At 37.4% G+C, this 23,557-nt stretch overlaps 3 protein-coding genes across 4 annotated transcripts; all 3 read left to right on the forward strand.

Moving 5' to 3' along the window:
- The first annotated feature begins 28 nt into the window (after window positions 1–28).
- rbpja (recombination signal binding protein for immunoglobulin kappa J region a) lies at window positions 29–7,395 on the forward strand. 2 transcript variants are annotated; one of them, XM_057331113.1, is made up of 11 exons: window positions 29–141; window positions 848–886; window positions 976–1,071; window positions 1,370–1,535; window positions 1,636–1,810; window positions 1,942–2,079; window positions 2,886–2,998; window positions 3,194–3,334; window positions 3,518–3,673; window positions 3,806–3,909; window positions 4,212–7,395. In XM_057331113.1, exons 1-11 carry the CDS (start codon window positions 122–124, stop codon window positions 4,543–4,545), a joined length of 1,482 nt encoding a protein of 493 aa, XP_057187096.1. In that variant the 5' UTR covers window positions 29–121; the 3' UTR covers window positions 4,546–7,395. The 2 variants fall into 2 exon arrangements, with proteins under 2 accessions (XP_057187096.1, XP_057187095.1); XM_057331112.1 differs by lacking the exon at window positions 29–141 and adding an exon at window positions 168–214.
- A 175-nt stretch (window positions 7,396–7,570) lies between these two features.
- On the forward strand, window positions 7,571–20,441 carry stim2a (tromal interaction molecule 2a). Its single transcript, XM_057331110.1, has 12 exons — window positions 7,571–9,447; window positions 10,263–10,393; window positions 11,103–11,217; window positions 11,704–11,815; window positions 12,450–12,565; window positions 13,448–13,625; window positions 13,703–13,880; window positions 13,956–14,117; window positions 14,312–14,412; window positions 14,756–14,994; window positions 15,667–15,850; window positions 16,187–20,441. The coding sequence occupies exons 1-12, from the start codon at window positions 9,330–9,332 to the stop codon at window positions 17,475–17,477; spliced, it is 2,925 nt and encodes a 974-aa protein (XP_057187093.1). The 5' UTR covers window positions 7,571–9,329; the 3' UTR covers window positions 17,478–20,441.
- Window positions 20,442–20,969: 528 nt separating this feature from the next.
- On the forward strand, window positions 20,970–23,359 carry LOC130553640 (uncharacterized). The gene is made up of 5 exons (XM_057332717.1): window positions 20,970–21,006; window positions 21,165–21,545; window positions 22,007–22,156; window positions 22,335–22,375; window positions 22,654–23,359. Exons 1-5 carry the CDS (start codon window positions 20,970–20,972, stop codon window positions 22,765–22,767), a joined length of 723 nt encoding a protein of 240 aa, XP_057188700.1. The 3' UTR covers window positions 22,768–23,359.
- The last annotated feature ends 198 nt before the right edge of the window (window positions 23,360–23,557 follow it).

Raw genomic sequence — 23,557 nt, forward strand, 5'->3', positions numbered from 1 at the left:
CCCCCTTTATTTCTCACCGCTACCCCCGCCTGCCCCTCCCCCATCGATGCGGTCTGTTGTTGTGTGGTGCAAGCGGGGGAAATCTCGCGATTGTTGGCCTTAAAAGAGAGAGTTGGTGAAGATGGCGCCTGTTGTGACAGGGTAAGCTGCGAAATTTTCAACGGACGGGGCGCTGAAAAGTCACGGATAAAATGAGCTTCGGCGGTTTAATCGAGTTAATTAGTTTTGGTTTAATTTTTCATAAGGCTGGCGTGTGTTCGTGCGTTGGCGGCCGGTTGCGGATAACTTTTGTCCGGTTTTGAGGGGGTTTTAGCCATGGGCTCTTTTATTCAGTTAGCCGCGTAGCTTTTATTTAGCTGATATATTTTCATCAGTTTCTCGTAAACAGTTAATGCTGTGGAGAGTTAATGTTTTTCCGTGTTTACAGTGAAGACGGAGAGAGTGTAGTTTAAAACTTTAACGCACTTTTATCCTCCAAAGAAGATGTAAATGTAGTCAACTCGTGAGTTAATGTGCAAGGGAGAGCACTTTAGCAAATGTTAGCCAACCCAAGTTAGCCAGTCAAGTATCAAAACTGAGACTGTGAGCTTTCAGAGCGAACCTAAACTTTGTTTTTATTTCATTTGATAGCTGTCAACTCAAACTACACTTTAAAAAAGTGTACTAGAAATTCTTTACATTTTTGAGAATTATTAGTGTCATTTTCAACTTTTGAGGGGGTTTATAACTTTGGGGGATGTGACCAAGTACGCTCACTACATAGACAACATTTGGGACTGACTGGAAACTATGTGTTTGTGATTGAGTAAACAGTAATGTTGAAAGATGTGTGATTTGACTTTTGTAGGAAATTTGGGGAGCTTCCTCAGCCAAAGCGTTTGACGAGGTAAATGCATGGTAAATTATGTATTTTTTTATGAAATTTAAATTAGTAAAGTATAAATGAACTTGTTCTTTTCTATCTGTATCCCGCAGAGAGGCGATGCGGAACTACTTGAAGGAGAGAGGAGATCAGACTGTTCTCATACTGCATGCAAAAGTCGCCCAGAAATCATATGGAAATGAAAAAAGGTAATGTTGATTTTTAGGGCTTAATGTGTTTTTTTGTCATATCACATGTTGTTGTGGTTTAGACTCTTTGATCTGTTTATGTTACTTCAAGCGTTATCCTCCTAGCTCAGTTGGTAGAACATTGCATTATCAGTGCAGAGGTCATGGGTTTGAATCCCGTGGAACACACATACTAATAGCATTTATGAATTTAAATTCTTTGATGAAAGCATTTGAATAAAGGCATCTGTCAAATGCTTAGATGTAAATATGCAGACATTTTATTTAAAAGTTAAAATGTGGTTTGGGTTTGTATTAGATTCTTCTGTCCTCCGCCATGTGTGTACCTGATGGGTTGTGGCTGGAAGAAAAAGAAGGAGCAAATGGAACGCGAGGGCTGTTCGGAGCAGGAGTCTCAGCCTTGTGCCTTTATTGGTATTGGAAACAGCGAACAGGAGATGCAGCAGCTCAACTTGGAGGGCAAGGTGCAGATTTCAATTCAGACATAGTGTAACTGTTCCCCAAAAAATACATACATTTTTTTAAATGCAAAAGCACCTGTCATCATTAAATTATCCTTTGCAGAACTTTTGTACAGCAAAAACGTTATACATTTCTGACTCGGACAAACGGAAGCACTTCATGCTGTCAGTCAAGATGTTCTACGGCAATAGTGCAGACATCGGTGTCTTCCTCAGCAAACGTATCAAGGTCATCTCCAAACCTTCCAAAAAGAAACAGTCGCTGAAGAACGCAGACCGTGAGTCAAAAGAGTTCAACATTTGCTTTTGAAAAATAAACCCGATAAATTATGAGGCTTTAGAAAGAATTATGATAAGAACATTATATTAGTATGCCCCACTTTTATTGATGAATCTTTCTCTGTCCTAGTGTGCATAGCTTCTGGGACGAAGGTGGCTCTTTTTAACCGCTTGCGATCTCAAACTGTCAGTACGCGGTACCTTCACGTGGAGGGTGGAAACTTCCACGCCAGCTCGCAACAGTGGGGAGCCTTTTTCATTCATCTATGTAAGACATTCACCACACTTGTTCTTTAGAAATATCATGCATTATATTTAAAAGCAACCGCATTGTTTTTTCAGGTATTTCTTTTGATATGTAAAACTGATAATTTGCTTGTTGGGAAGCATAGTCTGCTTTTCCTAAAACAGGTTTTTTTGTTTGTTTAACAATACGGCTTAAGTGCATTTACAGTAGTATTAGTAAAATGACACTAGGCATTAGAAATACAAGCTTTTACATAACCTTCAATGCATTCCGTTGAACTTGATCATTTGTAAGTGACCACATTGTATGCGTAAATGAATCCTGGTCAATATTTGAGTATCGTATGCTTACCTAACACATAATAATTGGAGCAAAACAAGTGTTTTAAACAACAGCCCACTAGATTTAATGATAAAGGAAAACGTTTTCTGAAAATTTGAAGAATCTTAACAAGGGGATTATGGGACCTTGAACTTGACTATCAAAGATCTCGCATTTCTAACAAGCTGATAGTTTAAGTGTAGCTGTGTCAACTCTTGCCTTACAATATTCATTTGTTTGGTTTGCAAACTTAGTTATTCATTCAACATTTCATCTGTTTTGTTTTTTGTTTAACTGTCCTGTTCCCTTCTGTTCACCTGTGAGTCAGCATTTATCTCGCCACCTTCCTTTTTCTATTACTTCTATTAAGTCCTCCCAATTTGCTGTATTGTTTGTCATATATAATGAAGGAAAGTAATTTGGGACATATTGATCTGTTTTTCTTATTCAAAACTGAGTCTTTAAAGTTTTCTAAGTATTAATAATCAAGTTTCTTTTGTCTGTAGTGGACGATGATGAATCAGAGGGTGAAGAGTTTACAGTCAGAGACGGTTACATCCATTACGGTCAGTCGGTAAAGCTGGTGTGCTCAGTTACAGGCATGGCTCTACCACGACTGGTAAGCCATCATTTTCATTATCATTCATTCTTACAAAACAGGATGACTGCGATCATTGTGTGAGTGAGTGAATGTGTGTTGTGTAGGACTGGGTGGAGTGAGTATTTGTGGTGCAGTTAAGGAACGATGAGTTTGTACATTTTGTGCAAACAGTTTGCATAAGAATGTTGACATTGTGACAAAACGTGCGTGCAGATCATTCGAAAGGTGGATAAGCAGACAGCGCTAATGGATGCAGATGATCCTGTGTCACAACTACACAAATGTGCCTTCTACCTTAAAGACACAGAGCGGATGTACCTCTGCCTTTCTCAGGAGAGGATAATACAGTTTCAGGTTAGTCACCTGGTGATAGTCATAGGGCGGCTGTTACAGTTTTGTTGTAGCTTGAGTGACTTTGTTTTTGCAGATATGAAATGATCTTGGAAGATAACTGATGTAAAATGTCCAAATACATTATTTATCCAACCAGAAATCTGATATGTTCCTACTTAAAATATTTTTCGGAACTACTTCCAGGCCACACCCTGTCCAAAAGAAACCAACAAAGAAATGATCAATGATGGGGCGTCTTGGACAATCATCAGCACAGACAAAGCAGAGTACACATTCTATGAGGGTATGGGCCCTGTACCTTCACCTGTTACACCTGTGCCTGTCGTCGAAAGTTTACAGGTAATGCGCACAGCTGTATTTAACATGCTGTAAAAAGCACTTGCAAAGTGCTTTTTTTTATACATGTATCTTTATTTATACTAGACTTTATATGCCAAATTACAAATAAAGCTGTAAAACCCTCTGTTACAGCTAAATGGAGGAGGAGATGTTGCCATGCTGGAGCTGACAGGCCAAAACTTCTCACCTAACCTAAGAGTCTGGTTTGGAGATGTGGAGGCAGACACTATGTACAGGTGAAACAAACACACCAATCAAATTGTTCTACAGTTGAGCAAATAACAAATAGTTTGGTGCTGAATCAGATCTGCCATAAATGGATTCCTGCAATCTAGGAGCTGCAATATACATGTTTGTGCTTGTCTACCTGCCTAACTGTTTTGATGTAACATTGAAATGGACAGTTTAGTTGCAACATGCAATACATTAAGATTCTGCACATTCTTTGTTAAAAAACAAAATAAAAAAAATTGACTAGCAGTTTTAGACATCACTGCTTATTGTTTTCAATCAATGAAAAATTATGTGTTTGCTGCAGGTGTGGAGAGAGCGTACTCTGCGTGGTCCCCGACATCTCTGCGTTCCGCGAAGGGTGGCGTTGGGTTCGGCAGCCGGTGCAGGTTCCTGTGACTCTGGTCCGTAACGATGGCATCATCTACTCCACGGCTCTGACATTCACGTATACTCCAGAACCTGGGCCACGGCCACACTGCAGCGCCGCCGGAGCCATACTGCGAGCCAACAGCAACTCCTCACCATCTGCTTCTTCCAGTCTGCTGCTGCAGTCGGCCGTCGATGGCCAGGGGGGATATGCCGCAGCCGGGAGTGTGTCTTCATCTTCATCCTCTTCCTCGGCTATGTCTGTATCCTAACCTGGGAATTCATTGTGTGCGGCAAATGCAGACTCTTAAGTTTCTCGGAATTAGGATCACAAATATCGGATACTTGGTGCCACTGAGAGCGATAGGACTTCACGGAATGGGCGGCCGAAACAAATGACGGTCCCTCTTTTCCGATCTCTCTTTGGGGTTTTCTTTGTTGCGGCTCCTGGCTGTGGTTCTTTTTTCTTGTTTCCTTAGGACGTGGCAACTGAACTAATTCGTGCTGCGGAGCAACATGCCACAGGATCAATGCATTAGCCTTACATGAAAACAAAAAACAATCAAAAAACTTTTTTATAACAAAGCCACTTTTGTGTAAGTGCAAGAAGAAAATGGCTTTGGGAGATTTTGTTTTCTATTAAAGGGCTTAATGCACCGTTTCGGCTTGGAGGAAAAGGTATCATAGTAATATAGTTTTTACGGACCAAGGAATATAATTATTATTATTATTGTTATTTTTATTGATATATAATTTTATAAGCTTTAGCTAAGGTACATTTTTCACCTTTTTCAGTTTTATAACACGTAGTAAACGTTTGTTACCAAATAGTTTTGTATATTTCTTGTGAGCGTTTGTGCTCGGAAGGAAAAGGGTTCATGCATTTTGAAAGCTTGAACTCATAGAGCTGCCTTTTCGTGTCTTGGCAAATGCCTTAAGTTTTCTGGAGTTTTACCAGACCCTCTTCTCTTTTGTAATAATATTTTTGTCATGTATATTGGGTTTGTTCCCTACTTTATTTTCACTAAACTGAGGTATAATATTGATGCCATTTTTGCATATTTGGGAGAAAGTGGCTCTTCTCGATTGCTTTCGTATTAAGTTTTCAACTCAAAAGCTTTAACTGCCTTCTCCATTTGGCCTTAAGTGCCATATCGTACCCATCAGTCACAAATAGCCACTAACCTCTGGCCCCTTTTTCATTGGCTATTGATGTTCAAGCTGGCAATATAATGATTACCTTTATGATGTCCGAGAAATGGGTTAATCTTGGTTAAAAATGCGTATTGTAGCAACTGAAACTCAAAAGCCTGTGGTAGATAAGGTCAGTACTAGTCTTGTTTGCGTATCATTCTTGCCATCAGGGTCATGTATATTATTTTCAGTATCGTACTAAAATCGACGTGTAGGGTAACTGCTGCTTTGCTCTTGTTTAGTTCTGAAATCATTTCTGGTGATGAATTATTGATGTCAGCTAGACTACGACTAGACTAGATATCAGGCAACAGGCAAACTGTGACATGTTTTGTATAGCCCTAGCCAAAGCAACAGTTGTCACCTGTGTTGGTTACCTATCAATGATGTGGATCTAATGAAACTGACATTGATAAGAATCTTTGTTGTCTAAATAACGCCACCAAGGCCTTTATTACTGAACGCAATACAAAGGCGGCCTGTGCTTGTTCTGGCCAGATTTTGTTCAAAATTACATCACACTATTCCGTTCTTCAATTTCGCTTGAATTATATTGGCGCCTTTACAGAACTGAGAATACAAAATTTGAACTCAAGCGTATTTGGATTCTGCATATATAAGCGACCACATGCTTTGAGGCAACTGGCTTATCGGTGGGAAACTTAACAGAAACAACCGGAAAAGCACTTATTGCGTTGCGCCGTGGAGATTTGGTTTAGCTCACAAGATAAACACAATCGTGTTTATTCATTTTGATTTTGTGACACAAATGTGTCCTTTCAACTGAACTGTTTTATTGCTTTCATCAGCTTTTTCTGACCTTTTTAGCCAGTTATGCTCTGTATAAAATGTATAGTACCAAATGTTTATTTCCCTAATAGCTGTAGTCTAAAGCAAACTGAGAATGAGGCCTTAAACCACTACTGGTTCATTTTTATAGGATATTGTGGTAAGATATAACACTACAAGTTACACCCTTTTGTAAAGAGGGCACGAGCGTTTGTATGCCTTTTAAGTTTAGGTCACAGCACAACGTTATGTCATCTCAAGAGTCTGTGCTTTCTGTGCAGACGTCTTATTTTGTAGTCAGCGGTTTTATGTACACCCACCTCTATATGCATCACCATCATTTTATGAGAAGCTTTCATAAAAGAATGTGCTTTGGTGTTTGTTTTCAATCGGTATGGGCTGCATTTTGTTACTTTTGTACAGGAGCAGCAAAAGTATTTCTCCCGTGGTTTTAATTTGTGAGATCTTCCATGGCTAATATTGAGAAATCTAAATCTATTAATATCCTATGGTGATATATGTAATATTAATGTTTATATGTTAATATTATTATTATTATACATTTCTTCTATGTTTGAGGAGAGATTACCCCCACCCTGTTCTTAGTACATACTGTGAGCTGTTTTCAATAGATTCCTCAATCAGATAAGGATATACATCAATGAAAACTATCATATCTCAGTAGGTGAAATTGTGAAGGTCATATAACCTTTCCAGGTCTGCTTTCAGTGTTATCTTTTCATGCCATGTCTTCCAGAATGGTCTGATCACAGAGGAACAGGTTAATGGTTCATTTTAAACCGTTGTTTCATCATTTCTGTCACGCAAGTTAGATCGCTAACCTGTCACCCCACCCATGCCACTGTACCTTCATGTGTGGTATATTGGATCACTGTTATCTTTGTCAGTTTTGTCTGTAGAAGATGATGGCTGTTTTCTCAAAAATCACAAGTAATTGTTTTTTGTTTGAAAGTTACCAGCCTTTGCCAGACGGCTGCCAGCCGTGCTGGTATTGCGTGCATGATCTCTAGCAGATTTGAACTGTATTGGTGCTGTCTAACTCTTAAAGGGCCAGTGTATCTGTTGCTTTTGGAATGGATCACTAAACACTGAAATAGATGCAAAAAGTGTCCTGTTGTTCATTTATTTGAATGTCTCTGCAGTAGGTTTAATACATGTTGCCTTATAAATTGGAGGTTAAACAGAGTACACAAGAAGAAGAATGTCAATATGGTTTTGGTACTTTTTTGTGTCCTAGCATGTTTTTCAAATGTTTTTTTCCAAAAGGAGCAAGATCAACTTGAAACTCCGTGTTGTGGAAATTACTGTGCGCTTGACTCAGTCCCCTTTCAAGCAATATTCCAAATGCAACATAGAGGAAGCTGTCGGACCGTGCTGTGTCAGTGAGCACAGAAAAATGTAAAAATCTATTAGTTAAAAAATGGAAAAGGTGTCAGTTGTAAGAACATAAATGAGAAGCCTAATAGACGAGCTTATTATCCCTTGCATAGAGGTCACTACAGTGGACAGCTATATCATCTAAAAATAAAAAAAATCACAGTTGGAAAGGTAACCTGGCTGCTTTACGGGCTGTTGTAACATATAGATGCCTTTCTATAATATTTATTATTTGTTCATGAAATGCTATTTTCCTCACATAGATAAAAAGTGGCACAGCTCACCATAGCCTACTCTCATGTTTTTTAAAATCAGTTAAAGGATTTTGTCTGCTAACATTTGAGTCCTTCAACATAATTATAAACAAAAGGTGACCACCAGGGGCAGATATGAGATCATTATTTTTTCAGATTGATTTTGAAGCGCGTTTGGCCTGAATTTCAAAGACGGGCACCTGTCAGTCGTTGCTAGCCTCTGGAATCCTCTCACTCAAGCCGCGGTTTTATTTTTAGGTCATGTGGCTCTTGAGGTGTAACTCGAAACTCTTTCTGTTGCTCTTTCTGAGTCCTCAACAGATAATCTGATAGGGCTCTAAATTTAACCCTGAGGCTAGGGATATTGTGTGTGTGTGTGTGCATGCAAATGAGAAACAGTTTTACAGAGTGTTAAAATCGAGTTAACTGGAGTATTGAATATTCTCAGCGGATATGAAGCCGTTCTGCCAATAATTTTACCAACATGCTCTTTTTATCAACAAGATCTTTGGTCTAGTTGGGTTTGATTAAAGCGCCCTCTATGTGTGAGAACCGGTACCACAGTTTGGATTCTCGATCTGTTACGTTACACCGTGGCTCATTAATATTAATTCAGAAATATCAATGTTGCTTATTCGATTTGTTTAGCGTCCGAACAAATTTTTTTTTTAAATTAACATCCATTATTATTTTGTGGTATCGCCAATTATAAATAGATTAATGTCGCTTTTACAATATTAGCCAGAATATTTATGCACCAACGTCTTCCCGTCAACAAATTGTTACGACTCCTTTACGGACGTCACAATATTGTAATTAATATTCATGAGCCAGTCTCAGCTGGGATTTGTAAATCCGCCTTTGGCATTGGGAAAGACGCACGCAAACTACAGGAACACAAAGTTTGGTGACATTTAATCACCGCAACACTGTTATGGACACACATTATCTAGAGAGGACTATCGCATGAAGAACTTCTTTCGTACGGATCTACTTTCATAAGGAAACGCGGTTACCTTCAGAGTTTTTAACCTTAAACTTAACCGAGATTTTTTTTGCCATTGTGTTTCTTAGTTTACAGCAAAAAATGCTTTTGACAGCGAAACAATTTATTTTGCTTAAATTATGTTTATAAAATATTTTTTTGATGGTGGGTGCATTAATATTAGCACAACAGAAGCACAGAGGTTTATCTAAAAACGGTTTCATTACCCAACATCGGCTGTTTTTTATTTTTCGTTAATGTAATTTATTTGCGAAATATAGCCTACTCCTGTTCTAACCTGTGTTTATACTTGAGCAATACGATTTTTCCTGAAGCTGTAGCTGTTTATAGCATCACTATCACATAACCTGCTGGATGTGCATCTGTTCTTTGGATCATCAGAAGTCATAGACAGCACTGGCGCTTAAATACTGTCATGCACATCTTCTGCCTCACCGCGTTGCTCGTCCTTCGCGGCCTGGTCAGCTGCGACACCTCCAGTGACGAACCGCACTACACTGGACTGTACAAGGACGCAACTGTGACCACAACAGGCATGTGTGCACGCCAAAAATCTTTCTTATTTGTTACTCACAAAAAGATTTTCCATGCATAGCCTCTATATTCCAAACCAGATTTTTTTTATTGCTTTTTATTCACATTTTCAAATATGTGTTTATAATAATAGGCCTACTGTTACATAATCTTTATTTATAATCATATGAGGATTGTGTCAAAAACTGTATATAAAAACGTCATATTCGTGTTCCTGTAGCGTTAGATGAGTGAAGGTCATGGGTTCGATCCCAGAGAACACAACACATTGATACAATGTTTACATAAATACATAAAATGCATTGTAAATGGCTTTAGATTAAAGCATGAAGCCAAATGCATAAAAATGTAAGCATAGAAGCTGTGCTTGAAGATTTTTATATTCTGAAAATCAGTTTGCGACAGATCTCCTTTGAAACTTTATAAATACTTGTGTGCGACTATACAGTGGGCCTATTTTTTTCTCAGGAAAACAAATAAAGCTTGTTTTAAAGACAATTATAATAACAATAAAGATTATATAACGCTGTTTCTTTCAGAAGAAAATGCTGCATTACCTTTTAGTAAGTGGCCATACTGTAAGTAATACAATGGTGTACGTCGTAAATGCATACAATATGCATTTTCAGATACTTTCATCCAAAGTATCTCACAGGGCAATGTGATACACATCATTTTAGTCCACATGCTCCCTGAGAAACAAACTCATGACCTTGATGTTGTAAGCACCATGCTTTACCAGTTGAGCTACCATTGCAAATGTTTAACGATCATTTGACTCCTGTTTAAACCTATGTGTGCCTTTTCACCACAGATCCATGTCTGCAAGTGAGCCCTCCGTGTATGACCGAGGCTGACCGCTTCAGTATGGAGGCTCTCCAGCACATCCACAGAGAGATGGATGATGATCAGGATGGAGGTATTGAGGTGGAGGAGAGCGTTGAGGTAATCAACCATCACACAAGAAGATTGCACACACCCCAATGCGCATCCTCAAATTCCAACAGCTTATGGAGCGACACATTGAAGCAAAGCAGTGTTGAAGTCAACTCTTGAACCCACAGATTTAGCTTTTAACACTTTGCTATGTATGTGTGACGTTTAAGTGTGAGCGTTGTTGCAAAGCACCCTTATAGGTTCCTGTGCACAGCCTGTTGGTCAATTTAGAAACACATGTTTCCATTTAGTGCCCAAGACAAACTGTTCAAGCTTGGCACTGAGGGGACATAACACGATGGGGATGGGTTTCTCAGCAATGTCCTGCGGGAGATCTGCCTGTCTGGCATTGAGTTTCTTTCCCTCGCTGCTGTAGATATATAATTTAGGTGCTTTGACATTACAAAAAAAACTCTCACGTAAACCTTTATGCATTTTTAAATTCAAAAAAGCATAAAATAAGCACCACTGGCATCACAATAATGTAGGTGACTTCATGTTGCACGTTTACTCAGGTGTTATTTTAAACACGTGTTGATGAGTGTGTGTTTGTTGGGGAGGGGTTCTTCTATACATAAGTTAATTTAAATATGTTCACCTTTTATCCTTTGGGAAAAGGAAGGTTAGCTTATAAAAGTATTTTTTCATATCAAGCAAAATGCTTTATTGAAAACAATACAGTGCAGTTTATGCATCATCTGTTTGATCTTTACCGTAGTTCATCATAGAAGACATGCAACAGCAACAACAGGCAAACAAGCACAGTAAACTCCATCAAGAAGACCAGCACATCACTTTGGAGGAGCTCTGGAGGAGCTGGAAATCCTCGGAGGGTGGGATGTTGTACATTTGTGTTTGTATATTTGGCAAATGCTTTGATCTGAAGTAATATTTATATAATACCTATAGCGCAACCAAGACATCAGTATGTGAGTTCTCTAGGACTCAAACCTATGACTTTGGCATTGTTCAGCTATAACAACTGTTGGCGGTCATTTGTCTGAAAATTCTCAGATATCCAGGTCATAGTAGATTCATTCAGGTCAATTGGATGCATTTCTTTACAGCCCAAAACATTTCGCCACTCATCCAAGAGGGTTGTGATTATAGAGATTCCAGCTTTAACCTTATCACACACAGTGAAATCACATGACATCACTTGTTAATAGCTGTCACATAGTCGCATAACAGCTCACTCATAGTCGATGAGAGTGAGATCACTGGTGAATTAAGGTGAAATGTATTTATGTCTTGGCAATGTAGAACATAAGTTAAACATGAATTTGTTCCTTTCTTTGCGCTTTCGTCCTCTTTATTAGTTCATAACTGGACTCAAGAGTACGTGTTGAGCTGGCTGAGGGAGTTTGTGGAGTTGCCTCAATATGAAAAGAGCTTTAAAGAGCTGCGTGTTAATGGGAACACATTGCCCAGGTGAGACAAATCGAGATTGAACAAACTGAAAATTCAGTCAGTTTGATATAATTGGTTGCCTAAAATATGTCAGGTACTTTTAATGTAATGATATGTGCATATCGCTGATGTCCTTTCTGAAACCTTTTATCTACATATTTGGTGAATTTTTATTTTTATTATTAAGTCACCTTTTATGTTTGGCACTGGGTTTTGCAAATATATGACCAATAAAAAGTATTAAAAAGTGCTTGTCTACTTTGACAGTACAGTGTTTAAACATTTTAAAAGTGTTTTTTCAAATTTGGACATCTGAGGTTTGCGGCGACAATATACACAATGTGTACTGCTTTTTACATTTCTGAGAGACACAATTGTTCAATTTTGAGATTTTTTTCAACCAAAATCCATTCATCCCAACATGCCATCTAAAAACCTCTACAAAAATGGTCAGACCAAATAATAATAAAAACATATTTGAAAAAATGATTTTTACTTCCTATTATACAGTAATGTTAATTGTATTGTATGTCAGTTATTGACCTATAGTGATGACGTAAGTAAGTGGATGCTTTATACAGGTCCGTGCATTCAAGGTCCTTGAGCGAAGTGCTTATTATTCCAAATCCTAATCTTGCTTGATTTGTGGTAACAGGATTGCTGGCAATGAACCGTCATTTATGAGCACTCACCTGAAGATCCACGACCAGCAGCACAAACAAAAACTCAAACTCAAAGCTCTGGATGTGGTGCTGTTTGGACCTCCCACACGTATGCATATCAATTTTACACATTCAGCATGAAGTTATATTTATGCATTTGGCGGATGCTTTTATACAAAGTGACTTTTAGAGTGCATTCAAGCTTAATTTTTTTGGGCAGCGTGTGTGTGTTCTATGCTGTCTTGTCAAACCGATCTAACGTATTGAATGTGCTTCAAAACAAAATCCAATAGCTGAAGCCACAGTATAATGAAACGATCGAGTTTGATTCAGATGGCCCTGGCTCCTTAAATGTCAGTAACAAGTTTAGCTCTAACTGACGTTTGTCTTTTGAGCACACATGAAATGTGACCCTGGACAACAAAACCAGTCTTAAGTAGCACAGGAACATTTTTAGTAATCGGCAAAAATACATGGTATGGGTAAAAATTAACGATTTTTCTTTTTGCCAAAAATCATTAGGATATTAAGTAAAGATCATGTTCCATGAAGATATTTTATAAATTTCCTACTGTATATGTATAAAAACTTTATTTTTGTGAGTGGATGGCCTGCTACAGTGCCTCAGATTAACAACTTCAAAGGCGATTTTCTCAATATTTTGATTTTTTGCACCCTCAGATTCCAGCTTTGTAAATAGTTGTTGTTCCGCCAGATAGTGTCCTATCCTAACAAACCATATATCAATAGAAAGCTTATTTCTTCAGCTTTCAGATGATGTAAAAATCTCAATTTCGAAAAATTGACCCTTAAGACTGGTTTTGTCGTCTAGGGTCACAAATGAACTATCAATGCACTCGTGGGTTGCACACTGAACGGAGTTAATCCTCAAAATGCAGTCCGCAAATGTCCTGTCATGCTGTGTAAACACACTTCACATAATGTTTCATTGGCTGTCTGATTAATAATAACTCCGCCCACTGTGTTAAAGGTCCTCCACACAATTGGATGAAAGACCTGATTCTTATGGTGTCAGTGGTGATGGGGATTGGCGGATGCTTGTTTGCGAAAACACAGAATAAAACATCTAAAGAACACATTTCGAAGATGATGAAGGACCTGGAAAGCTTGCAGAGAGCAGAGCAAAGCCTCATGGACTTACAGGAGCAGTGAGTACCGTACACATTTGGTATATTTACAGGTTTGGAACATGCATTGTTTAGACTAACTCATGGACGTTCGAAAGGCTGGAGAAAGCCCAGGAGGAGAAGCGCACAGTGGTGGTAGAGAAGAGGAATCTCGAGGAAAAGATGAAAGACGAGATTCAGGGAGCTCAGGAAGAGGCCAACCGCCTTCACAAACTCCGTGCGGGAGCCGTAAGCGAGCTCAGCCGCCTTCGGTACGCAGAAGAGGAGCTTGACCAGGTAAAGTTGCATATCTCACAATAACACTCGAACCCTCGATACCCCGCGGCTCACCTCGCGGGTTTTGTCGCACAGATGCGTGGCGCACTGATGAGGGCGGAGAAAGACATGCAGTTCCTGTGCTCCATCCCTGAATCTCTGCAGCTGTGGCTACAGCTCACCCATGAGGTGGAGGTGCAATACTACAACGTCAAGAAGCAAAGTGCAGAACAACAACTCAACACAGCTAAAGAAGAGGTAGTGCAAAGATGTATGAGTCATACACAGTCTTAGATTAATTCCCTTGCATGAATTCCATTACATGATTTTTATTTAAAAAATGAATATATTAAAATCACATTTATTTCAGAATAAATGGGTATTTGCATAAATGGTTACAGATAGTTATTCAGCATTTTCCCGTTAATTTGTCATATGGTACTTTTGCACAGGCTGAGAAGATCAAGAAGAAACGGAGCTCTTTGCTGGGTACTCTACATGTGGCACACAGCTCTTCATTGGATCAAGTGGATCAGAGAATCCTGGAGGCAAAGTAATTAAGTCATCTGTCATTTATTCAACCTTATTCAAAACCTGTACATGACTCTTTCTTCTGTTTAACACAAGGGAAGATATTTTGAGAAATGTCTCAGTGGTTTTTGTATCTATACAATGCAAGTCAGTTGGAGGTCAAAGTTGTTTGGTTACCAACATTCTTTAAAATATCTTCGTTTGTTCAGGTTTGGGGGGAGACAGAATTTTCATTTCTAGGTGAACTATCCCTTTAAAAATGGTCTTGGAGGTAGTTGGTTGATAACTGTTAAAGATTAGGCTATTTGTGAATGTCACTTGATATGTTGTTATCTAATGCAATATAAATATAACACGTCTTTTAGGAATGCACTAGCCGAGGTGACCGCTTGTCTTCGGGAGCGTCTGCACAGGTGGCAGCAGATTGAGAACTTGTGTGGATTTCCTTTGATGAAAAATGCTGGCCTGTCCAATCTCACCGCTACTCTGTACCCAGACTCCAACTGGATGCTAATGCCCCGGGCTGCCATGCAGTCCTATCAAGTGCCCATGGCGGTGGAAGACATGGAAGAGGAAATGTCACAGATTATACCACAGATTCCTGGTTGGTTCTTTGTCTGTCTGGCTTTTTAGCTCGCTAGAAAGCTAGCCATCTAGCTGTCTGTCTGTCAACATGCTAGCAACAATATATACAGTCGTAGTCGTGGAAAAAATGAAGAGACCATTCCAAATTTCATTTAAATGGTGTTTCTAGATAGTAATGTGGCCATTTCAGTCCAGTGTCTGTTGAATTTCAACAAAATCAAACCTCAGAAGTGACATAAAGTCATCCAACAGCAATGTGAAAGACTGACAGCGTGACAAAACACAAAAGAAAATCCTAAACGTTTCCAAGAGTATAAATATTAATGTTGTTTTTTTGCAGTATTTGAAAAATACTGTATATACTTTGTTATTTTGACCTGTTTCTCTACTTTTCATTTTCTGCAAATAAATGCAAATAGAAACAACATTTTTATTTGCAATTTGGGAGAAATATTGTTAATTCACAGAATGAAACAGAACTATAAATACTAAATTCAGAAGAACTGAAAATAATTTTGAAATGGTCTCTTTTTATCAGTGGCTGAATATGTATTAAACACCCTCAATTATAAAAACCCTATTTACTAACTGCCTTTCATTTTTTTATTTCCTAGGTCAGAACTTTGCTTTTTAAATTAGAAATGTTGGATTATTGGAACAGACATACATTTTCTATGAATTCTCTTTTTAGTTACAGTTGCTCCTCTGAAATGTTCTCCACGGTCTCTGGTTCGTTCCCGGAGATCTGGGCACATGGTGCCTTCACCTGTAATTGTATCACCTGACCCTGACCTCCTGATTCCCATACGTTCACCGCTGCGGCGATATGGAGATGAAGATGAGGAACACATGAAATTCTCTCCTCTAGTGAAACAGTAAGTCAGAATGGCAGTTTGTCTGATAAAAATAAGTATTTATTTGAATTAGGGGTGTCACAACATATCTGGTGGGGGTTGTATAGCACCGATTTAACATTTGGCTTTAAAGCCACAATGGTTACAAACTCTCTGCTACACTTGTATTTTCAATATGATTCATTGGCCACAAAAGAAAACACCAAATAAACTAAATTAATGATGAATTTTCACTAAGAGCACCATTTATTTATAAAATCTTAATAAATAGTAAATAAGTAAATTTTTAATAAAGTGCCATAATCAACCAGATGAGATACCTGAATACAAAGAACAGTTTTATTTCAATTCTCTCAGGGAGTCCATGGACACATCCTCAGATACAGAGTCCATTGGTTCGTCCATCAGCAGAATGTACACTAGCCTGGACGTTCCACCTCGCAGAAAATACAGAGAGGGTTTGTTCTCTGATAAAATGTCCCGAAAGATTTCCCTGGAAGAACAAGAGGATAGTCCCTCACGCAAGATCTCTCAGGAGGAGATGGACGAGTCTTTGATGAGCACCTCGAGGAAAGTATCAAGAGAGGAACTGGACACTGATACTCCATTAAGAAAGACATCAAGGGAAGAGTTAGAGACCACCGTGCACCTTCCTAAAGAACTGACAGGTATAGCAGATACTGAAGGTACCGTCAGTTCAAGGAAACTACCCAGAGATTTGTCAATAGATTCAACTAAGAGGTTTTACTCCACAGAAAAGTTATATTCCCCAGCAACATCAGTAAATATCGATCAGAGACAACGGTCATTCAGAGAGAGAAAAGATCCAATGGGGGACAGTATTTGTAGAGCGATTCCAAAAAGTGACATTGACACAGACATCACAAGTGCGAATCGGTATTCTGATTCTTTAATGAGCGCTTCCATGAAACAGAGGGATAATCTTGATTTTACAAACATCCAACGAGGAAGAATGTTTCGGGAAAACTCCTTCGAATCAACTTGTGAAAGTTCCATCGAAAGCTGTAAAAAATTAAAGATGTTTGGCAAAACAGATCCGGCCAAAGATATCCCTCCGAGAATGATGCCGCAGGATGACTTTGATGTGTCCTCTGAAATCGTTGGTGACATTTCTGTGAATACTGCCTTAAGGAAAATGACGGGTGATGAGTTTGACACATCAATGGAAAATCAAAGAGGTAGATCCTTTAAAGAGAGCAGGGATGTGCACATGGAGACACAAAGAGTACAACGCGGTATAAAGATAGATAACCCCGTGGATTTGCCCATTGGTAAAATACAGAGAGAGGTGTTGGGTTTGTCTACTGAAGCAGTTACGTACCCAGGACCACCTGGCCCACCCGACCTCACTGTTAGTTCCTTGATGGTCTTGAAACCAGCCTCAGAAACACTCAGCACGCTGGTGTATGACGGCATTCTAGAAAAGTCCTATGAGAACGCGGTTACCCCCGCTGCTGGTGATCTCGGTTATGGTGCCGGGGTGTCTGGTTCTTCTCAAAGTCTTCTGGGATATGAAGGTTCCTCAGCAAGTTTATCTTCCTTAGAATCCAGCAGCAAAGACAAGGGCAAGAAGTCTTCCATGCTCAAGAATTTGTTTAAGAAGAAGAAAGAGAAGGACAAAGATTAACTATTCTGGCTAAGCAAAGCCAAACCATGTCTTTGGAGACTTTTTGGGAACGTTTTTCTTAGATTTACAGGAATTTCAGCTTTATCTTAGAATTTTCAATAGACTCGGACTGGGACTTAGCTCAGAGGATACAGCATGTGGCACTCTATCAAGCTGCACTTCCAGGTAGGATTCAAGGATGGTTTGCTGCATAGTGTTTTCTTCAGAAAAGTTGTCTAAATGAGATGATAAATGCACATTTTCCCTTCTTGTGGGTTTCTTATGGATTTTCCCTTTTAACTTTTTATTTTTAAATAATTGTTGATGATATATGAAACATTTTTGCTTTGATAAACTGTGATATTGTTGCATCTTAGATTATAGCAGTTACAACATGCCTCGTTTTATTTTGATTTACTTTATTTACTTGGTTTGCACTGAAAAAATCAAATAGAAGTGCAATAGCTCCCAATCAATATAATATGTGATCCTGGACCACAAAACCAGTCAGAAGTAGCACAGGTGTTTTGTAGCAATAGCCAACAATACATTGTTTGGGTCAAAATGATCGATTTTTCTTTTATACCAAAAATCATTAGGATATTAAGTAAAGATCATGTTCCATGAAGATATTTAATTAATTTCCTACCGTCTGTAAATGTATTAAAATTTTATTTTTGTGAGTGGAGCAGCAAAATCGCCAACAAAAATGTCAGGAAACACGTCTACAAACATCACTCGCTTCTGCCCGCTCTTTGGGAATAACCCACTTAAGTTTGGTATCTATGTAAAGCTTAGAATTTCAGCTTTCGGGTTCATATACTCTCCACAACGTCATTACAGCGGAAAGCCAATAGAGAGCGTTAAAACAAACCTGTTCCTTCTTAGCAACAGCCTGCTGCAGCTTGTGATATGGACAACTTTAAAGGCGATTTTCTCAATATTTAGATTTTTTGCACCCTCAGATTCCAGATTTTTAAATAGTTGTATCTTGGCCAAATATTGTCCTATCCTAACAAACTATACATCAATAGAAAGCTTATTTCTATATCTCATTTTAAGAATGGACTCTTGACTGGTTTTGTGGTCCATGGGTCACATATAATATCACCAAATAATTAGCAAAGAATAAGTCTGTTGACTTCAGAAACAGTGTGACTGATACTGTCATACTGTATAAAAGACTAAATCAGTAATATTTGCATCTAAAAATATACAGTATATCTATTAGGGTCGGGTATCATTTGAATTTGATCAGTTTCGATTCCGATTCTGCTTATCGACTCCGATTCTAGAATTGGAATTGTTTTTTGTTTCCCAACCCTAATTATTAATGCACATATTGTAATTTCAATTCACTCATCATTGTTTAATAAAGATGTGTTTAATTCAAATTTTATTTATACGTTCATGCATTTGACAGACACTTTTATCCATGGAAGCGTACAGTGTTTAGTTTAGTTTGTGTGTTGATAAAGATTGAAAGGGAAGTGATGGAATTTGTATTTATATTAACTTTGTGTTGTTTGACATCTTAAATACTGACCCACATCTTTAAGAATGTAATGAATATTTTTAGACATGTAGAGATTTCTCTGTCAGGCTGTCTCTGTGTTTACTGTGAATTTGTCTGATTTGCTGATTTGCATTGCATTTCTTGACTATGGAAGTATTTTATTTATTTGGTTTTATTGTACAGCACTATGGCCAACATAAGTGCTTTTTAATGTGTGATATATATATATATATATATATATATATAAATATGACATTTCTACAAATTACATTTTAATATTTCATAATTAGATGTAAAACTGTCTTTTAAAATAAGCACAAATTTTGTGGTCATGCTATGACTCACCATATTAATAGAGAAAAAGCGCACACACCAAATACTACTGTATTTTTAAATTGATGTCAGTTTTTTCGCACAATGTAAGCACCTAAGTGGTTTTGGGCAAGTGCCTTTTAAATAATAGGCCAGGAGTCACAGAATCTTTTGATCTTTTGGGTTAATGCTAAGATTAAAGTACAGGGCTTTTTTTTAAACTAATTTTCAGTATTGCCCAAAAGATGGTCTGAAAAGTATTTATAATGTTGATGTAAGACAGCCTGTAGTCAGCTTTGTTTCGAGAGTTGCACATATGAAATAGTCTTACTCCATTTGATTGAAGAGACCACATTATTTACCCTCTACCCACTTCTTTGTCTGTTAAGAGACAGTTGTGGTAATATTTACATGTTACGCTTTAGCACACGGCAGATAATTTTTTCTGATAGCACTGATTTCATACCTGACACTACGTCACGTATACAGAAAGCCAACTCTTGTGGTTTGTCGTTTACATGTAGGTCAGAGGCCTCCTTGTCTGAGTGGGCGGTTCCTGACCAAAATAACACATAATAAATGTGTGTTTTATACTGATGATCCAGTCTAATTCTGAATTTTCTCACTCTTTGTAATTTAAGACTAACCTTAAATGCTATTAAAAGGGGTTTTCCTGTATGCTTAAAAGATTTAGGGCTGTTCACAGTTTTTTTACAGGTCCTTTGATGTTTTTAGATGTGTACTCAAACCGCAATTGTTTCCAATGGTCGCAGTGTCTGCTTGTAGATTTTTTATTTTGTGTGTTAGTAGCTGAATATATCAGTAAATAGGAGTACTAAAGTATTGCAAAATTACACCTCAATTAATATGACAAATCATAAACAATAACACCTTTAATCGTATGCATAATTTTACATTTAGAATGTCTGCTATTATATTCCAACAATTAAAACCACTGTAAATGTGACATTTTTAATAGAGGATGCATGGAATCTTAATGTTAAATAAAAAGTTAAATAAAAGTTTCACATCTGTAAATTTGAAAGATAATAAGTACGCAGAGTCAAACATGAAACAAGATAGGCCAAGATTACATTATATAGGGTTAAAATCATTACCGGTTAACAATTTCATAAGAAAACGTATGAGACATAACAGAAAACCTAACGACCATCCCACAGTTTAGATGACCAGACATGATCTGATTTTGAATTATGCAACCTTATTCAGGATTCATACATTTTTTTTATTTACAAGTTCACAAATTTACAAATGTACATTGTATGTTTGTGTATCAATAAACAGTGCTTTGGAAGGGACTGAGCAAACAGGATGTAACTGTGGGTTTCCTGTTATGTTCTCCGCTTGAATTTTGCTACATCTAAACAACTTTTCTCTCTCTCTCTCTCTCTCTGTCTCTCTCTCTCTATATTTAAAAATATAAAATATTCACATTGTCTTTTATACTTTTACAGCATTACAAATCTAATCAAATAATATAATTAATAACTTAAATACACAAATCAAAGTCACCAAATATTACCCCAAACCAGGACAATACATAATGTAACCCCAAAGCCTTTTAGCAGAAAGACCTCCCCCCAGAGTGAACCAATCAAAGCAGATCTGATATTCGCTGTGAAGACCCCCAGACTTACCAGAGTCACTTACAAACAGTCACTGGGATGGAACGGAAAAGAATTATCACCATCACACTTGTGTGTAAGTTTATTTGTGTCTGAATTATTGTTACTCATTATGCTGTAATGTTTTGGACTTTGTTTATTGAGAGATACTACATGAAGAAAGATGCACACGAAAATATCACAATAAATGACATGATTTGTTTTTTAATGTTTAAACTTGTACTGTTTCCGCAGGTGTTTTGTTCTGTGAACATCAGAGAATCTTTGGGACAGATGTGAATGTCAGAGTTAAACCAGGAGACAATGTTACTATCTTCTGTGATTGTGTCATACCAGCTGTTAATATGATTTGGATTAGGAATGAATCATATGCAAATCTATCATCTATATTAATGAGTGCTGAAAACTGGTTCTCAGGGATGTTTCCACGTTTTAGTTTTGTGCTAAACAGCTCCACTCATTCATTTGATCTACATATTGCGAATGTCAGTATATATGATGAGGGAATCTATTACTGTGCAGAAGCAAATAAAGAAATTACAGAAGTGAATGGCATGTTAGAGTCCAGTGTGGAGTACCAGTATGGAAACAGAAAAACCCATCTAGCTGTGTTGGGTAAGACCTACTCCTACCTTTAAAAAAACCCGTTCTCTGATAGGTTCCAGTGAAACTTCAAACTTTTCACAAATATGTATAATAAAATGTAAGAGCTAAAATATTTGACACAGAGTCTTGTACACATAAAAATATATCCAAAATCCTGCAACCATGTTTTATAGAAACCATTAATTTGATCATGGCTTGCCTCTGTAATTCTGTTAGTATATACATCTGAGTATTTGAGTATTTCACTTTAAAATGTATACAATTTATTGCACTATATAAAAACATTTGGATTTCTATTAAAAGTATAGCACATGCAAACTTCATTGTAACATGTTTAAAACAAATACTGTGCAAACATGCAAGATGATCTTTCTGATTTTTATCCCTTCTGTGCCATGTAGAAAATTTGCACTATCAAATACTGTCATTGATATAAATCAACATGCGTATATGCCTATTGTTCTATTTAGACTCAATACCTGCTTCTACTGAGCCCCCCGTCAAAACTGATCCATCAAATAATATGACCTTATGGATGCTGCTGGGCAGTCTGTGTCCTGTGTGTCTTATTCTTTGCTTCATCTGTATATGCTGCCTTTGTCAACAGAAGAAAAATACAGGTACGTCACATTTTTTTCAGATCAGATATATGAACCCATTCAGTTTAATGAAAATCATGTAAACCATATTAAGGTGATCAGTTTATGTTTAATCAATTTGTGAACAATTAAAATGACAACAATCTGTTTATTTAGCCAGGTAAATGTATAACAATCTAACCTCTTGTTTAATTTCTAGCTTCTGGAGTTGAAACACAAGCAAGGAACAGACATGATGAGGTATTGCATAGATGATATTCAAGACTAAGAAGTGGAAGCATTTAGTACCTTAAAAGTGTATTTCTCTCTCATCTCATGCTTATAACTAGGGGAAACTAAATAAAAATATATACTTTTGAGAAATAAAACCTGTTCATTTAGACAGCACATATTTTAGATTAACTAAACCTTTCAGTGTTTACAATTTGAACTAAAAAGTTATTATTTTTTATTTAAATACATAAGCAGTTTCTTGCATAAAAATATATTTTATTAAGACATGCATCAATTTTTTTCAGGAAAATGATGTGCATTACGCATCAATAAACACAGCTTCCATACAAAAACAGCCGAGGAGATCGCCTCGTTCTGATTTCAGCACTTATTCGGAGGTCAGATTCAAAAGGACATAAAACATTGAAGACTATTCTGGAATTTTTGTGTATTTTCAGGTGATATTTATGTATAATATATAACCACCACAGTGTCTGCAACAGTGCATGTACTAAAAGTAAAAGTTTAGTAGGTACTAAATAAAAGCATCAATGTTATTTATTTTGTAAAACAGTTTCCTAATAACTAAATGTTTCTTGTCAACGTACATGAATGAAAAACATTTAAAATAAAAATATTGTATTAACAAATAATGTATTTTTCGGTCTAAAATGCATACCACATAAATTCAAAAGGGGGGAAAACACATAGGCATATTTGCATTTAAAATGACTTAAATTTCATGTGTTTGCTGAAAACTGAACCTGTGACATTGACACTGTTGCAACATTCTCTGTTGAGCATCAGTTACATAAGAGCAGCAGGTGTCATTTCTAATGGTCAGCAGACTGTAATGTGGTTGATTTCTTTGCAATGTGTGATGCTGTACTGCTGACACATCCACAGGCTTGATGACAATGAAGAAACGTTATCTTCTGTCAGAAGGGAAACCACAAAGGTTTCCACTCAAGCAGGCAACAGACCGTGGGCCAAAAATATACACGTGAGAGAGAGAAAGCGAAACAAGTTTGTGGTTGAATTGGGCAGTTTGCAAGCAGATAGGCGACATACAGACCTCTTTCAGCAGCTACTGTGAAAAATGTGGTGAACAAAAAGCTATAAAAAAACATCTTGGAAAAAATGAGTTGTATTTACAGTCTGCTGACGCCGAATTGGCTTAGCTGAAGCAGAGTACGCCAAGATGTGATA

Source organism: Triplophysa rosa, linkage group LG4 (genome assembly GCF_024868665.1).
Source record: "Triplophysa rosa linkage group LG4, Trosa_1v2, whole genome shotgun sequence".
NCBI classification, from domain to species: domain Eukaryota; kingdom Metazoa; phylum Chordata; class Actinopteri; order Cypriniformes; family Nemacheilidae; genus Triplophysa; species Triplophysa rosa.